We start from the raw sequence: 18,349 nt of genomic DNA, 5'->3' as shown, positions 1-18,349 counted from the left end.
CAGGAGAAATGTAATGGGCCGCCTGGGAATAGGCCTGGAGGGACGAAGCCGGCCCCAGCCCTCAAGTGCCTTCCTCACCACAAATTTTCCGCATGGGTCTTTATTGAAGAATGCCTTACTAAAGAAGGATATTGCAGCGGAATGCAGTCTGAGCGTCCTGTTTGCCCGATGCTTCTGGAACAGGTGCGCCAGATACTGGAGCACCTGAGAAGTAGAGTGGGGCTTGCCCACACCTCCCAACTCCGGCTGCCCAATGAACTTTAAAAAATCACACCAAGCCTTCTCATAAGACCGCAAAGTGGAGGGGGCAACAGATGCAGCTACTCCCTGTAAAACTAAGTGCTGCCAAGGTTCCAGAGGTGATCCGGGAAAAATTCCGGACGTTCTCGAGCCTCTGGCGCCAGGGATCTGAACCGCTCCATCTGAAAACGGGACAGAGCATCGGCAATCACATTAGACACACCAGGCACGAAACGGGCAGAAAACACAATGTTAAAACGTAAACAATGCAAAACAAAAGCCCGCAACAGGGCTGAAACCCTGGGAGACCGTGAAGACTGCTTGGCTAGCACATTCACCACCGCCAGGTTATCGGTCCAAAAACAAACTCGGCGGTCCCTGAAATGCTCGACCCACAAATAAACAGCCACTACAATAGGAAAGAATTCCAAAAACGTTAAGTCCCGAACTACCGCTTTCCCACGCCAAGCTGATGGCCAGGGCTCCGCGCACCATCTACCGTCCCAATACAGGCCGAACCCTAAAGACCCTGCCGCATCAGAATGCACCTGAAAATCTGTGCGAAGGTTTAGGGTGTCCTGCCACAAGGACACCCCATTGAATTCCTCCAGGAATTCCAACCAAATCTGCAAATCAGCTTTCACTTGGCTTGACAAACGCACCCTATGCCTCGGTGCTTTCAAGCCTGACATGAGTCTGGCCAAACGGGAACAAAAGGGTCGCCCCGGGGCGACCACCCTACAGGCGAAATTCAGGTGGCCCAATAACGACTGAAGCTGACGTAAAGTTACCTTCTTGAGAGGCAACAGTTCCTTAATCACTGCCTTCAACGCAATTATTTTGTCCGCTGGTAAACTAGACGTCTGGGTCACTGTGTTCAATAAAATACCTAAATAAGTCAACTGTGTAGCAGGACCCTCCGTTTTTTCCGCGGCCAAAGGCACGCCCAATTCTTGTGTCAGCTCATCAAAGGCCTGCAAAAGCTCAACGCAGTGCCCCGTGTCACTGGCTGAGGCCAATAAAAAATCATCCAAATAATGAGTGACACCGCTTAAACCAGTCCTCTTGCGCAAAGCCCAATCCAAAAATGAGCTGAAACACTCGAAGGCCGCACAGGCTACAGAACAGCCCATTGGCATGGCCTTGTCAAAGTAAAATCCCCCTTCGAATTGGAAACCCAGTAACCAGAAGTCATCGGGATGAATTGGAAGCAAACGGAATGCCGACTCAATGTCGCATTTCGCCAAGAGGGCACCTGGCCCAAACTTCCGAACCATCTTGATCGCTTGATCAAGGGAAGCGTACCTCACCGTGCAAAGCTCCGGGGGAATAACATCATTTACTGATGTGCCCTTGGGGTGGGACAGGTTGTGAATTAGGCGAAATTCCCCCGGGGCCTTCTTAGGGACAATGCCCAACGGAGAGATATGCAGATTCGGAAGTGGGGGCTCCTCAAAAGGGCCTGCCATCCGATGTAAGGCCAGCTCTTTCCCAATTTTCCTTCGAGCCACCTCAGGCATATCCAAAACCGACTTCTGGTTCACTGGGTTCCCAGCCACCGGGGAAGAAACCACTGGGATCCTGAAACCTAACGAAAAACCATTTTGCAAATAAGAGGCGGACTTCCTGTCTGGGTACGACTGTAATAACGCCAGGAGCGGCTGCAGCCGCACCGGGGTCTGGGCTAAGGAGTACAGTATGTTATTTGGCTGCTCCGCCTGCCGGAGCCGGGGAAGTGGCCTTTGGGGGCTGCTGAGAGCCCCCGCCCTTCCGAAAGGACCGGCGGTTTCCCGTGCAAGCTGATGCAGGGTGGTTGCCCGAGCACTTTTCACATGTGTGTGAGAACCTGCAATATTGTCGCGGGCAGGTTCCTTTGTTAAAATCCCAGCAAAACAATTTGCGACCCGCCCTGATGGGAATGGCCTTGGCTTTCGCTGGGTCGGCAACCTTCTTGTCGATACGCGGCGCCACATAAGTGGTCCACACATCCAGATCCTTCCGGTCCCATCGGGCCGTGGGAATCTTGGCTGCCCTGCGCCTAAAATTCTCATCATATGAAATCGCGGCCGATTCACCTGCCATCGTAAATGCCGAACGTACGATAGACAAATACACCCACAGGTGCAAAGATCTCCGAGGGTAAGCTGCAGATACCACTCCGGCAAAAACCTGAAAACTGTCAAGCCACCGCGCGAATGTCCTGTCTGCCTTTGCCACCGCTTGCCGTTTTCTAGAGGCAACTGAACCTTTTTCCTGAATATCTTGGCCCTCCAATGGGGGGGCGAGACTGAATATGTCCACGTAACGGCCATCCAAAATCCTAGAGCGGAGTTTGGTAGTCAAGTGGGCACCGGGTATAAGGTCCCTAGCCGAATTGGTAGCCACTCTCACCTCAGGAACCAAAGCCCCATCGCGGCACTCCAAAACTGCCCCATACTTAGCCCTGTGGGAGTTTGCCCTCCGCTCCCAGGCCCATTTTGGAAGTCCCGAAGACTCCCCAAAGCCCCAATAGAGCTTAAGAGAAGGTTCCTCATCGCTACTGGAGCTAGAGGACGAGGTACCTGAAAGGGAGGATGAAGTGTCCCTCCGACTCTTCTTGGCACGCTTCCTGGATTTTTTTCGGCGGCGGCGACCCCCAGAAGAAACTTTCGGGGGGGGGAGCAGGCTGTCCTCCACCGAAGACTCGGAAGCGTCTCCCTGCTGATCTGTATTTAGGATAGGCTGAGAAGAAACAACCAGAGAGTGACCAGAAGCCGCCCTTGCAACCCGCGAGGGTAGCGCACCAGTGGCGCGGGCTGCCCTCCGCCTGGCAGACGCCCTCCTCCTGGCAGTACCCCTAGTTCCTTTACGGCCCCTAGTCATGGCGGCCGGAAGCTCAGGTGAACCCGGGGGCTGACCAGAGGCATCAGGCCGATAGCCTCCAGCTGCTATAAAATCACTCTCATCGTCAGTAGATGAGGCGGCCAGCGATGGAGCGCCTCCAGGAACTACAAGCCTTGCAGAGGAAGTCGATGGAGTTGAGCATCGCTGCAACATAACGCCCATTTCAGCTTCCACACGAGCCAAAGCGGCGGGGTCATTGGCCAATCCCGTGACCATAGACTGTATGCGGCGCAGTGACTGATTCGGCTCGGGTGAGCGCAAAGCTTGGGACGGGCCCTTTATAGGCCTCTTCGCCGAAGACGCCATACCAGGCCTTTCCGACGCCTTCCGTTTTGAGGTCATACCTACTGCTAATTGGAAAATTAAAATTGAAATAAATAAATAAATCAAAATTAAAAATTAAAGAATAAAATAAAGTAAATAAATTGAAATAAAATAAAATAAAATTAACAAGTACACACGAATAAATGCAAACAGTCAAATCCCACCAGACCAGTGAACCACAGGTTGAACACTTTCAGTGGAGTGTAAACATACAAAGCACCACCAGGTGGCGCAGCCTGCAAGTAAACCCAATACAGGCTGCACTTCCACCAACGGCCACTGGGGGCAACCGACCACAAAAATTGGATAGCAGTGAAAAAATGGCGCTCCCGCCAAACTGCTCACCCGCGATCCCCCACCTAGCCCAGCACGTAAGGCCTGTAGGCCCTGGCTGCTAAAACCGGGCGAATTAGCCCTGAATACCACTGGGCGCGGGATGGGGCTCAAACAGCCAGCGGCTCCACCGCGGCGCCCCCACCGTCCGATGCCGGCTAGGCCGCGGCGCGCGCGCCGGAGCGCTGCGCAGCAATCGTCGGCCGCGGCAAGGGGGTCAGGGAAGCGCCGGCCGCCCGCCCCTCCGATGCGCGCCGCCCCGCCGCGGGACCGTCCCCCACGGCCGAAATCCGGCCACCAGGGTTAGAAGGGGGGGAAAGGCCCCAGCAGCCCCGAGCCTCCGAAGGCCGTAACTAGGCCTCAAGACGGGCCGGCAGCGCGCCGAGCCGGGCGCGCCGGAGCACACCGCCCAGCGACGAGGGAGGTAAGAGCCGCGGACTGCCTTTAAAAAAAAACAAATTAAATAGAAAAGAAATCGAGGCTAAATTAACGTTTATTTGCCTAGCCGCCCGACCCAACGGGGGGGGGGGGCAGGTGCCAGGGGAAAGGCCGGGGACCAGTGCCTCAGCCGCGGACCAGGCCGCGAGCGATTAGGGTCGCCCCAACCCCCCCAGCCCCCAGAAGGTCCAGCCAAGGAGGGAATGCGGCCAGGCAAATGAAATTAGAAATGGTAAGGAAATGATTAATAAAGAGATTAAGTACCAAATTGAGGGGGGGGGGGTGAGAAGAAAAGGAAAGGAGAAAAGAAATGGCTATTTAATACAACCAGTCCTTCACTGTGTCCAGCTAGATCCGTTGTCCACAGCAAAAGAGAAAGTACTCTGCTGTGGACCTTCCTTATATAACCTCAGACCCCTCCTCCACAAATTGCAACATCCAACTTTGCCCAACAACACCAACTCCGGCCAAAATAAGCCCCACAAACCAATCCACCTAGACCTACAGGGTGCCTTGTCTGACCCATCCGCAACACGTGCTCTCCTTTAGTGAGAACACGCTTTGCAGCAAACTTAGCTTCAACTTACAATAACTTATAAGAAGTCTGAACCTTAACGCTAAGCATACCATGTACAGAACACCACACCAGAAGGAAAAGAGATAGGAAGTGAAACTCAGGCTCCTTCTGATCCTACTTTTATAGTCAGCATGTCCTTGACTGAAAGAGATAAGAGAACCAGTTTAAGCCAGCTGTACTCAGCTTCTTTGAAGGAATAATCCAAACATCAGGAACCATCTGGCTGTTTCTTTCACACAGAGAAGCTTCCAGAATCCTCTTGAATTAATTAGAATAGGAAAGATGTCTACATATCAGATCAATACTTTCTGCACTAAGAAATGCAAACTGACAAAAAATTCCCACCGATACCAAGAGGGCATCCAGACCTGTTTATGGGGAGAAGATGGATAGGGAAAGAGAGGTGTTGTCTCCACACCAGAGCTGAAGCCAAGTGGCGTTGGCGCAGGCACTCACTGGGCAACCTTGCACATTGAGCCTTGCTATAAAGGACCCCTTTCCCAGAGTGACAAGGCACAGGGAATGCCTTCACACAAAGTCAGCTCTTTGTTGGCAGCCAGTAGGCACGTGAGGAGATAGAGGTGGGAGCAAGTGCCAGTGGGAGGAAACAACAGCCCCTTGGCCAGCAGTTTGAGAGGCAGATGGCATGCAACCTGCTGTCCTTCCCGATTTGCCGCCTGAGCCCAATGACTCAACTTGACTAATGAAAGGGCCCACACACATGTCCTGCTACTCCCCTTCGCCCGTCCTGATTCCAGTTCATCATTGAATGAAGATAATTAATTGAAAATGTTAGGGCCAAATCTAAACTCGAAGATCTGGGTCTATGTCTTTCTCGCCAACCTCAAAGGAGTATGCCTGCCTGTTGTGCTGGAAGCAGACTGACAAGTATATATATATGCTCTTATTTAACCATAATATATTTTAATATTTTTTAAAAAATCTGTATTAAACTTCACCCTATCAATATATAAGGTTTATATATGTTACGTGTGATTTATCTAGTATTTTCAAGATGTAGGTTTCTAAATGATTCTAGGTAGAAATGAGATTTTATGCAGTATTTTATACTGTTGGTTCTTGCACTGTACCCATTTATTTTATATGTGAATGGCCTATGGCTTAAGCACTAATAAACTACCACTATTACATATCTATCATCTATCTGCTTAACAATTTAGATGTAGATTGATATGGATGCAAAAGTAAAGCGTGCTTTGAGTTTTAATCTGGCAGAGGAAGGGGAAGGGGCTGGGCTGCAGGTATCAAAAGTTTGGGAAACATGGACTTAAACCAACAAAAGCCTTAGAAAAGCAAATTAGCAAGCAATCCTCAAGCACAGGCCCTAAACAAAATATTGCTCTTCCGTGCTTGCTTGCGACTCGCTATTGATGTAATGCCTTGCTGCGAACCTTAAGATTCTCCCCGGTTCCAATCATGCCCACTTTGCCGATTTTTCTTCCCCTTATTTAAATTTGGTTTCACAGCGTAGGCAAATATAATATGAAGATATGATGAAAGCTGACAGCTAGTAAATCAAATATTATTTTGCTAGTAAATTACCGGGCCAGCTCAAACTACTTTTAACTCCTTTCCCATGGGACTAATGATTTGGACTGGCTGGAGTTTAAGTCAACAGTGTGGGCACTGATTTAGTCAAATGGTTGCGAAGAAAGACCTGCCAGCACAAATGAGAGGTTTGATCGTTCTCTAAGGCTAATTAGAGTTTTGGAATGGGATGTCATACAGAACAATAGGTCCTTATCTACTCCTAATTTAAATAGCTGAAGAGCGACTGAACATTATTTTGGGGTCTAGATAACATGCAACCTTCAGTAAACAGTAAAATTCACTGGAGCTTACTTCTAAAGAAATTATTATTATTACTACAATGATAACGATGACCACTACTATTAACCCACCCTTCACCCTAAGGTCCCTGGAAAATAAAAACACAATATTAATAACAGTTTAAAACAACTTACAACCACAGAAATAAGGCGGGTTCTAAAAACAGCCATCTGAAATGTCAAAAGCTTCTTCTCCTAATAAACATATTTCTTTTGCAATTACAGTTGTACACTGGTTTTCAAACAGCCTAGGTTCTCGAACGTTTTGGCTCCCGAACGATCAAAACCCTGACGCAACTGTTCCGGTTTTTTAACATTCTTTCGGAAGTCGAACATCTGACGGGGCCTCCGCGGCTTCGGACCTTCCTGCAGCCGATCAGAAGCTGTGCTTTGGTTTCCGAACACTTTGGAAGTCAAACAGACTTCAGGATTCCATTCGACTTCCAAGGTACAACTGTACTTTCCTTAGTATGTATTTCTGTATGCTATTTTCACTAGTATGTGCACTTTTGTGCACACTTTGCCTGAATATGTGCATATCTTGTATACAGTGGTACCTCGGGTTACATGTGCTTCAGGTTACATACGCTTCAGGTTTCAGACTCCGTTAACCCAGAAATAGTACCTCAGGTTAAGAACTTTGATTCAGGATGAGAACAGAAATCATGCTCCGGTGGCGCAGCAGCAGCAGGAGGTCCCATGAGCTAAAGTGGTGCTTCAGGTTAAGAACAGTTTCAGGTTAAGAATGGACCTCAGAACAAATTAAGTACTTAACCCGAGGTACCACTGTACAGAGTTTTGGGAGGAGAGCTGCATCACAAAATCAGGAGAACTGCGAATTTCCAAGGGTAGTGTGTTTCAGTTCACTTATTGGCTGGAGAAGCGTCAATCAGGTAGTTTCTCATTAAAATGCAGACAAAAATCCAATTTCTTCCCCGCCCCAACTCTTTGCCACTGTGATAGTCAAGCTAGGCCTAATGATGCAAGAGATTCTACCTGGTCCATGAGACCAAGGAAGGGGCCCAACCAACATGGGCAATAGTCATGAGTGATAAGAGCTACAGTCAACAATATATTGGAGAGTCACTAATTCTCCAGCCCTGATTTAGCCCCAAAAGGTGATTTACCAAGGTCATGTCCTGTGGAACTGACAGTCTAAAATTTGACATGAGGTGGAAGAAGATGAAAGGAGGGGTCTCCTGGGAAATATGCAATTAGTCTGGCTGCATATACATAGGCTGAACTGAAGTATTGGATGGGGAATTAAGAGACTGTTCAAAGGCCACGAGTTAGCAACAGTGTCATTGTAAGCCAGCTATCAAGAGGCATTCTCATTTCAATGCACTATACCTATACCTATAGCTGTCCAGAATAAAAATGCTTTATTCTTAGATATTAAATAAAATAAGGGTGTGTGTTTGTGTGTGTTTAAAAAAGACCCTGTCCTATAAAAGACTATAAAAATGAGTGGCCAATTTATCCAATTTTCTAAAGAAATTTTCCACAATTTCCATGGGCAACATATAAAAGTACTAAAAATACTCTTGGCAGCCTTTTCACTTGGCAGAATATACTGCTAGCGAAAAGCTTATTCCAAGATAGGATGTCCATATGCAGCAAAATGATAGTTTCTTTTTATAATTTTCTGATAATTCCCTGGTTTCTTGTAAGTAAAGGATTCCCTCTGACCCCATCTACCAGAAACGACAATGCAGTACTAAGATTATTGCACCCTAGGGCGATAAATCACCCAATAAAGCTGGATTTTGCAGATTAATTTTATTTTTTGATTAGCTAATTTCATTTAAGGGAAGGGGGAAAAAGCAGGCAAGGGCTGCTCCAATTAAAAAGGTAATGTTTTTGTTGGTTGTTAAAAATCACTAAATCCAACAGGGCGGAATCACCAAGTTGCTAAAATAAAATGCAACACCATAATCCAACTTTCTTCAACCTGGGGCTCCCCAGATATTTTGGAAACATCTGAAAAGGACCAGGCTGCCATCAACTAGCTTTTATTGTGTAACTTGCTTGTACCCAAATGCACGCCTATGCATATTGTTCTTGAGCCCAAATGTATCTGCACTCTAACAGCAGGTGAGCTCATGAAGCAGGGCCTTGTTTGTGCTGGCACCAAGACACTGGAACACTCTGTCAAAGTTAAGTTCACTTTGGCCCTACAATTGTTCAGTCTTTGAGCAACTACATCATGCTTCCGGTCGGTTTTTAGGCACTGCTTTTAAAAATGCCCCCCTCCCCAGTGCTGTTGTTTGTATACAGCGGTACCTTGGGTTACATACACTTCAAGTTACCTGTGCTTCAGGTTACAGACTCAGCTAACCCAGAAATAGTACCTCAGGTTCAGAACTTTGCTTCAGGATGAGAACAGAAATTGTGCTCCGGTGGCGCAGCCGCAACAGGAGGCCCCATTAGCTAAAGTGGTGCTTCAGGTTAAGAACAGTTTCAGGTTAAGAACGGATCTCCGGAACAAATTAAGTACTTAACCCGTAGTACCACTATACAGAGAGAGAGAGAGATTATGGGGAACGTGGCCAGTTTGGTTGCACTAGGCCAGGCATCCCCAACCTTCGGCCCTCCAGATATTTTGGACTACAATTCCCATCATCCCTGACCACTGGTCCTGTTAGCTAGGGATCATGGGAGTTGTAGGCCAAAACATCTGAAGGGCCGCAGGTTGGAGATGCCTGCACTAGGCACACAACCTCATGGGCGCTGCAGGGGACACCACAACTATGATTTAGAACAGAGCTCAAGAAGTGGGAGGGTATTGAGTTTTGGTGTCACAAAGGGTGCTCCTGAACTTTGAGACCAGAAGGTCCATCACTGTTGTATACACACCCGAATTTTCAATTGTTCCATTTGTAATATTATAAGGTCTGGTGCATTGTTTTCATTCTTGCTATACTTCCTCGCCCCTAAATGTTTTGTATAGAGAGGCAGGATAGAAATGCGAGTAAGTGAATCGAATAAACTATTATGAACACAGCTTTTTGTTTCACGGGTGCTGGCTTTTTTCCGTTTAATCCTCAACCACAGTAACTGTTGGAAATTTCTCCTGACACCTTGTTATACATGTGAATGCTTTCAGGGGGACTGAGAACCATCTCGGTCTCTGTAACATAAATTTTGGATCTAGTGTTATGACTTGCTTAACCAGCCAGTAGAAAACTGTGGCATGAGACAGCGAGGCAACTTGGCCTCCTGCCTAGATGCATGCATTCTGGTGGGAACTTTTGAAGCCAGGGAAGCACATGACTACTTGAATCCTTCTATCGTTTCAGAAATGGACTGTATGTTGTTTAGGGACAGGGGAGCAATTCGCAAGACCAGATTTTAACACAAATTCACAGTTTCCGAAACAATGGCGCTACCAAAACACAGCTATCCTTTGAAATTCAAACTGAATTTTGTGGCGCAGTTCTCCAACCAAAGAATGTGCACAAAAACGAATCTCTTACAGCAGAGCTTTCCAAACGTTCCTGTTCATGACACACTTTTTAGACATGCATCATTTTACAACACAGTACCGTATTTTTCCATGTATAAGACAAGGTTTGTTTATTTTTTTGAAATGCTAAAAATTAGGGGTCGTCTTATACACGAAAAGTGCTGAGATGGGACGTGCGATTGGTGGCTGCCCCGAGCAGGAGATTGTCAGCGGCGGTTGGGGGGGGTGAATGGTGGCTACGGCAAGGTCTGTTAGCAACTGGCTGCTTCTGCAATTGGGCATGCGGTTTTCAGCTGCTGGTGGTGAGCGGGCAGACGATTGGTGGCTTTGTGTGATTGGCAGCGGCGGTCAGGCAGGCGAGCGACTGTCGGCAATCCCCCCCCCAAAATGCTCAACAATCCCCCCGAAAAAAGCTCCACAACCCCAGGCAACCCCCCCCCCCCCGAAAAAGTTAACAACTCTGGGCAATCGTCCCCCATTTCCTCAATTTTGAGTCCCAAAATAGGAGTCGTTTTATACACGGGGCGTGTTATACATGAAAAAAATACGGTAATTCAGTTTTACTAGCAAACCGGAAGTTAAACTAACCCCTTTCCAGCCCTGGGAAGAGCAAGGGGAGCATTTCCACGACACACCTACGCACTGCAGCCGACACAGTAATGTGTCGAGAGACACACAGTTTGGAAAGCTCTGTCTTACGGAAAAGTGTGCTTAAATATTTATGGAAAAATAACAAGCAAAATGCATTATATATGGGGAAATAGTTTGCAAAATTGTATGCATCACGCAAAACCGCATCTGAAAATGTGCTTATTAGGAGAAATTCTCACTAAAATGCATATGCATTTTCATGAGGAATAATAATACCCTAGCACATTGCAGATGCTGCAGCTAGCAAACACCAAGCCAGTGATCTCACCTTAGCTCTAGGTTCAGGGAAAACACACACTTCACCTCACACCAGCCCTGGTGTAAACCTTCCAATTTGCCCAGAGAATAACTTCTGACCCAACTGAACTCAAAACCAAGATACTCATTCAGTGAGGAAAAACTCACACTGAATGCCAGTTGCCGGGAATCAAAGAATCATGGAATTGTGAGTGTTGGAAGGGACCCAAAGGGCCATCTAGTCCACCCCCTGCAATGCAGGAATCTTAGTTAAAGCATCCATGACAGGTGGCCAAGTGGGGAAAGTGCTAATTGAGCTCAGGTTCTGAAGTGTTGGACATGAGGCAGGAGTTGATAATGCAGGTGAGCTGCGCACAGGTGAGCTGCATGCAAGCTGCCGGCCAGCCCTGTGGAGCCTCATTTTATTGAGACAAATATGCAAACCAGGCAGATACATTTTGGGCTGTGACCTTTACACATCTTCCGGTCCCGAGATCGTGGGGTGGTACAAAGTTATTTTGGCACCTGTTTCCACCGCGTCATTTTCCCTTTGCACAGTGTATGACGAAGGAGACAAAAGGTCTCAAAGACAAAGGTTACAGACAGGGCACTGCAGACTACTGAGACCGCAAAAGGTTAGACAGAGGGTACGATGTTCAGACAGCTGTGGATTGTCTGGGGGGGGGTGTGCCCCGCACTCTAAGGTCACACGTTCAGGCAGACTGTGGCTGCCTGCGGGTGGGGAGTGTGCTCCCTCCAGACCCCGCGATCATCCCTACAAGGTTCTACTTTTGGGCTTCCCATAGGATTCTGGCTGGCTATGGTGAGAACAGGATGCTGGCCCCAGATGGGCCATTGGCCTAATCCAGCAGGGCTCCCTCTTGAGTTCTTATGATCACAACCCATGTGCATTAGTTTTATGGCCGCATTAAAGAGACAGGAGAATGGTGTATGAATGGAGGGAAAGCAGCATAAATGACTTATCAGGTGTTCAAAACCACAAAGTATATCTTGTAAACCACTCATAGTATTATTCGGCTACATGATCCGTTTCAGGGACTACAGAATAGAACCACAACTCCACGCACCAGGTTTCACGGCGGACGCCAGTTTTCTGCCTCTCACAATTATATACTTGAAGTTCGAGTGACAGATTACAGGAAATGACCATATAGACTGGGTGATTTATAAACTCGTTTAAACAATGTAACTTTTATCAGTTGCTCAACATTAATCACCAACCTATGAGCAAATATTTTCTTGTATATGATCCTCTCAAGAGTGATTTGCTGAAAGCATTTTTTTAAAAAAAAGATTTATGTGTTGCATGCACTTTCTGTTCGAGCATAAGGATTTCATGCTGATAAGCAGGATCATGTGCATTTTGTGAATAGAGCAGAATTAACTGAAACATATCCCTTTGTGCTGAAAAGCAGGCAAAATGTAGCATGGTTTGCATTTTTAATATCAAAGTTATGAGTGCTGGTGACAGAATAACATAACTCAGATACTGCAAAATAGTATTCTGTTTATTTGTGGACCGTCCTATTTTAAGTCTCTTGAAAAGCTTCCATACTACAACTTCAATCCTCATTGTGCAGTGGTGCCCCGCAAGACGAATGCCTCGCAAGACGGAAAACCTGCTAGACGAAAGGGTTTTCCGTTTTGGAGGTGCTTCGCAAAACGAATTTCCTATGGGCTTGCTTCGCAAGACGAAAATGTCTTGCGAGTTCCTGCGGGGTTTTTCCCTCCCCCCCCTTTTCCCAAACCGCTAAGCCGCTTATCATCTGATCCCAAGCCGCTAAGCCGCTTAACAGCTGATCCGCTAAGCCGCTTATCAGCTGATCCGCTAAGCCGCTAATCAGCTGATCCGTTAAGCCCGCTAAGCTGCTAATAGCGCTAAGCCGCTAAGCCGCTAATGGGCTTGCTTCGCAAGACGAAAAAACCGCAAGACGAAGAGACTTGCGGAACGGATTCTTTTCGTCTTGCGAGGGACCACTGTACCTTAAATTAAACCAGATCCCCTCTTTACTCCAAAGCAGCAGCATTAGAAGCTTAGGTGTTGAAGAAGACCCTACATTAATCCCACTGAAATATATAAAAAAGGTCACGGGACCCCTGACCATTAGGTCCAGTTGCGGACAACTCTGGGGTTGCGGTGCTCATCTCACTTTATTGGCCGAGGGAGCCGGCGTACAGCTTCTGGGTCATGTGGACAGTATGACTAAGCTGCTTCTGGTGAACCAGAGCAGCGCACGGAAATGCCGTTTACCTTCCCGCCAGAGCGGTACCTATTTAACCCACAGCGCCACCCGCGTCCCTAGTACTGAAATGTATAGGAGCAATGAAAACATTACCGCCTTCCTTACATTACTGTAGGGCTCGCACAGGATAACTGGCCAGTGTCTGCTGTGTTTACTGTTCCATTTTCAAGCAAACAATTAATGCAGTGCCCACAAACTAAACATGGGAATATGCTCAGAAATAAGACTTGCAGGCACACAAAAGTTCACATCAATTATTGTTGTTGGCATCTGTCTGTATCAAGAAGCAATGGAGTTTGCTTCTGGAGGTGAAGTCAAACCGTTGTTAGCAGCACCAAAGTGCCCTTCCTGGGATACAAGCCTGGGCAGTGTGTATGATGTTCCTGGGCTGCCCAGACAACAAGATTCCCTCGCTTGGCCTCGCTGATGTGGTCCAAAAGAAAGCAGAGCAATATCTCTGGCACCCACTTAGCTGCAGGAGTTGCCAGAAGAAGGCATAAAGGTAAAGATAAAGGGACCCCTGACCATTAGGTCCAGTCGTGACCGACTCTGGGGTTGTGGCGCTCATCTCGCTTTATTGGCTGAGGGAGCTGGCGTACAGCTTCCGGGTCATGTGGCCAGCATGACTGAGCCGCTTCTGGCGAACCAGAGAAGCATGGAAACACCGTTTACCTTCCTGCCGGAGTGGTACCTATTTATCTACTTGCACTTTGATGTGCTTTCGAACTGCTAGGTTGGCAGGAGCAGGGACCGAGCAACGGGAGCTCACCCGTCGCAGGGATTCGAACTGCTGACCTTCTGATCGGCAAGTCCTAGGCTCTGTGGTTTAACCCACAGCGCCACCCGCGCCCCTCTCAAGAAGGCATACAAGGTGCCATTCAACAGTCTTAGGGACTTCTCTCCAGATTTGTGTAGTGTTTCCTGCTTAGCATTTTCTTCCCCCAAAGATATTTCGCAAGGCAGTGGAGGTTTAAGATCAGTTTGCCTTCTCCTAGGTGGGCTACCTTCCCAGGCTGACAAGGCCCATCTGCCCCTCACTTTCCACCAAAGCACATGCAGAAACCACCTTTTAACCACACACTAAGAAGACACCAATCTATATAATGGCAATGTTCCTTTATCATCAGCCTTGCACCAGTGCTTCCTCCACTGTCAAAGGCAATATGCCAGTTCCTGGGAATCCCAGGGCCATTAGTCTGATCGGGCAGGCTCTTATATTCTCAAGTCTATTGTTTGGAAAGGTTCCTTCCAAGCCCAACATCCCAGCTGCAGCATCACATTGAGTACCCCATAGACTGACATGAGAGCAAATCAGCCAATCACTAGAAAAAGCACTTGCTACACTACCAAATGGGACGCGGGTGGCGCTGTGGGTTCAACCACAAGCCTAGGGCTTGCCGATCAGAAGGTTGGTGGTTCAAATCCCCGCGATGGGGTGAGCTCCCGTTGCTCGGTCCCAGCTCCTGCCAACCTAGCAGTTCAAAAGCATGAGGTGCAAGTAGATAAACAGGTACCGCTCAGGCAGGAAGGTAAACGGCGTTTCCGTGTGCTGCTCTGGTTTGCCAGAAGCAGCTTAGTCATGCTGGCCACATGACCCAGAAGCTGTACGCTGGCTCCCTCGGCCAGTAAAGCGAGGTGAGCGCCGCAACCCCAGAGTGAGCCACGACTGGACCTAATGGTCAGCGGTCCCTTTACCTTTTACACTACCAAATCCCTTAGCCCACTGCAATATAGGTAATGCTGGCTGTATTTATCAGATGTGTGATTTACTTACCATGCTTGGACACACAGTGAAGGAAGCCGGGCTGGCTCTACCATTAGGCAGAATGAGGCATCTGCCTCAGGCAGACGATGCTGGAGAAGACAGCAGCAGCCTCCCTTCCGTGGCTGTTCCTCCTGAGCTACCAGTTTCTTCTCCTCTCCATCCTTGAACAAAGGAGATACATCCCACGGAATTCCCTAAACTAGATGCTGCCTTCATGAGCACTGTAGGAAATTATCCTGTTGCCATCGTTGAAGCAAGATTCAACTGCCCATATAGCTGGCTTCTGACTGTGCAATGTGGGAAAGGAGGCAATTTTGTCCTTTGCCTCAGAGAGCAAAATGTATTGGGCTGGCTTTGGCAGGGAGATAGCCCCCCTATCACAAGACTGGTACATCAACCCTCAGTGCAAAGCCCTTTTTTGCCAAGGTTTTTGCATGGTGAGCAGAAGAATTAGCATGTTTGTTTATGGGGGAAGTTGGCAAACTGAAAAATCACAGAATCTTTCATTTACAGAAATCATCTGGGAACATTTTCATAGGCTTAATGGGTTTTACTTAGCAGAAACGAAACTGATCAAAGCTCAAAGAGACAGAGGCAGAGAGAGAGAGGGCCAGCTACTCCAATAATGCACTGATGAGCAATTCTTGGTTTTCTACTGCTCTGAAGATGCTGCCAAAATTGTTTTGAAAATGAGATACTTGAATGAAACAGACTCAGACACAGAAAAAGCTATTTCAAATACCGTACATCTGAAAGGACTAAACACAGAGAATATTTCTTGGCAACGTTTTGCTTCTAAATTGGTAATAATTTTGCTTCAATTAGGAACCAGAAGATTTCCCCCAATGAAGATTTATTGTTCCTCTGGTTCATTCTGCCCTTTCACTCCACTCCTCCTAAATTCCACTTGAACCAGAAGAATGTCTAAAATTATTTCCTGCATCGAAACATGCACAGTCTGCTACAGCTTTCAGTTTGTTACGCTCATTTCTGTCTTCCTCACCCGACATTACTGATGAAAATGCATACATTAATAAAACTGCCAATAAACTGTACATATAACTGCGTCAGGATTTCTTTCTGCGCATTTCACAGATCTGCATATGCAACCCTGTGCATTGGTAAGTATTTTGATGCTATTATACATACCATTGCACCAAGATTGGTGTTTTGTGTTTTTTTGCAGTGTTATATTAAAGCCCTGGAAACAATGGCTTCAACTAATCAGTTTGGATAACCCAAAGCAAGGACAAGAGAAGGTGAAGTCATCTGAAGAACTTATATACAGACTTATAAGCCCACAGGAAAACCCCCCGCCTTCAAATCAAAGAGTCAAAAGAAAATTAAATGTGCAGGACCATATGACAATCAGCGAGTGGTGCCATAGCAGTTCAACAGGCTGTTTTTCAGCCAACTTGAGAACAAGCAACTTAAGCACTAGCCAATGCAGCAATACAGTGCCAAATCATTGTTCCAGTTGTTTTGTGCCATTAAGCAGAAGGAATGTGACTGTTTCAGAATTCACCATGGAAAAGAATGCAATAAAGGCACACAAGCAATCGCTATACAATTGGCCATTGCCAACCTTGGGAGGTCACAATTACTTGCGTGTGGGAGCAAGCAAACAAAGACGATAATCTCTTCAAAGCAAGCCAGCATGGTGTCTTCATGATGTTACTGAACTACAACTCCCATCAGCCCCAGCAAGCACAGCCAATGATCAAGAATGCTGCAAGTTGTAGTCCAACCACATCTGGAGGGCAGCACATTGGCTATTTGTGGCTTAAACGCAAAGCTTGTCAAGTTAGTTCACCTATTCAGGTACAAGACATCAAGGAAAGTGGAAAAAATGTCTGTGTGGATATGCATTTCTGAATCTAGGCCTTCATCTAAATATTCTGAACCTAAAATTCCAAATCTTGTTCATAGCCCTGCTTTGATTCATACGTCATATATGGGGAAATTCCTTTGCAAAAATGCGTGTTAGGCAAAACTGCATAGAAAAATATGTACAAGTAGGTTAAAATAAAATTTAAAAGCTGATAAATCTTCATGCAGATTTTTTAAAAGTAGTTATTGTAACCTGCTGTAGAAATACGGAGAACTGAACTTAAACTTTGGAAAAATGAGAAACACTGAAGTTAATGTATTTGCATATCCCTACCTCTGCATAAGTGTTATACAAGCTAAACCACTGAGCCTCTTGGGCTTGCCGATCAGAAGGTCGGTGGTTCGAATCCCCGCGATGGGGTGAGCTCCTGTTGCTTGGTACCTGCTCCTGCCAACCTAGCAGTTCTAAAGCATGTCAAAGTGCAAGTAGAGAAATAGGTACCACTCCGGCGGTAAGGTAAACGGCGTTTCCTTGTGCTGCTTTAGTTCACCAGAAGTGGACAAACGCCGGCTCCCTTGGACTATAGAGCGAGATAAGCGCCGCAACCCCAGAGTCATCCGTGACTGTACCTAACGGTCAGGGGTTCCTTTACCTTTACCCCTGACCATTAGGTCCAGTTGTGGCCGACTCTGGGGTTGCGGTGCTCATCTCGCTTTATAGGCCAAGGGAGTTTCTGGGTCATGTGGCCAGCATGACTAAGCCGCTTCTGGCGAACCAGAGCAGTGCACGGAAACACTGTTTACCCTTCCTGCCGGAGCGGTACCTATTTATCTACTTGCACTTTGACGTGCTTTCGAACTGCTAGGCTGGCAGGAGCAGGGACCGAGCAACGGGAGCTCACCCCATCGCAGGGATTTGAACTGCCAACCTTCTGATCGTCAAGTCCTAGGCTCTGTGATTTAACCCACAGCGCCACCCGCGTCCTTTACCTCTACATAAGTGTTATACAAGCAAATCAGAAAAAAAATTGCCTCCAGGAGCATTCCCTTTATCCCTCTGGAGAAAAAAGCAGCAGAGTTTGGAGGTTTTCAGCTGGCAAGCAGCAGAGGCAGAAAGGTTTCGGCAACCTCTCCCCACCAATCCTCCACTCCTGTTTTTAGTCTCCTGCTGCTGCTTTTCATTAGCAATAAAAAAAAAATTAAAGTCAGGAGGAAGAATCATTGAACTGTCTGTCATGTGTAATATGGCCTTCAGAAAAACCTTTTGCCTGGTTTTTTTTAAGGGGAAATGTCAAATCCAGTACTTTCCAATGTGCTCTTAGGTTTTAAGTTATTGTTTTATGTTAGCTTAATGTTTTTTCCCACTTTAAAACTGACAGGTGTGTTCTCAAGCTGACGTGCAATACTAGCCTGCCTGCGAATTAATTAATCCTGCCCACAGAAAAAGAAAAATCAATACATGTTTAATTTTATTAAGATTGCCTTGCCAGA

At 47.0% G+C, this 18,349-nt stretch overlaps 1 protein-coding gene across 3 annotated transcripts in view; it reads right to left on the bottom strand.

Moving 5' to 3' along the window:
* ADAMTSL3 (ADAMTS like 3) overlaps positions 1–18,349 on the bottom strand; it is a 285,673-nt gene that overhangs the window by 195,922 nt on the left and 71,402 nt on the right. Inside the window, exon 1 of one of the 3 annotated variants that reach the window (XM_082198244.1) lies at positions 6,781–6,831. The exons of the other annotated variants lie outside the window; for them this stretch is intronic. Coding sequence (XP_082054370.1) covers positions 6,781–6,816 — 36 coding nt within the window. The 5' untranslated portion in view covers positions 6,817–6,831. Of the gene's footprint in view, positions 1–6,780; positions 6,832–18,349 lie in introns of those variants that run through there. 3 annotated transcript variants of the gene reach the window in all.

This window comes from Podarcis vaucheri (assembly GCF_965113315.1).
Source record: "Podarcis vaucheri genome assembly, chromosome: 14".
NCBI lineage: Eukaryota > Metazoa > Chordata > Lepidosauria > Squamata > Lacertidae > Podarcis > Podarcis vaucheri.
Note: the sequence above shows the minus strand (reverse complement) of the source record. Positions and strands in the feature narration are given on the sequence as shown.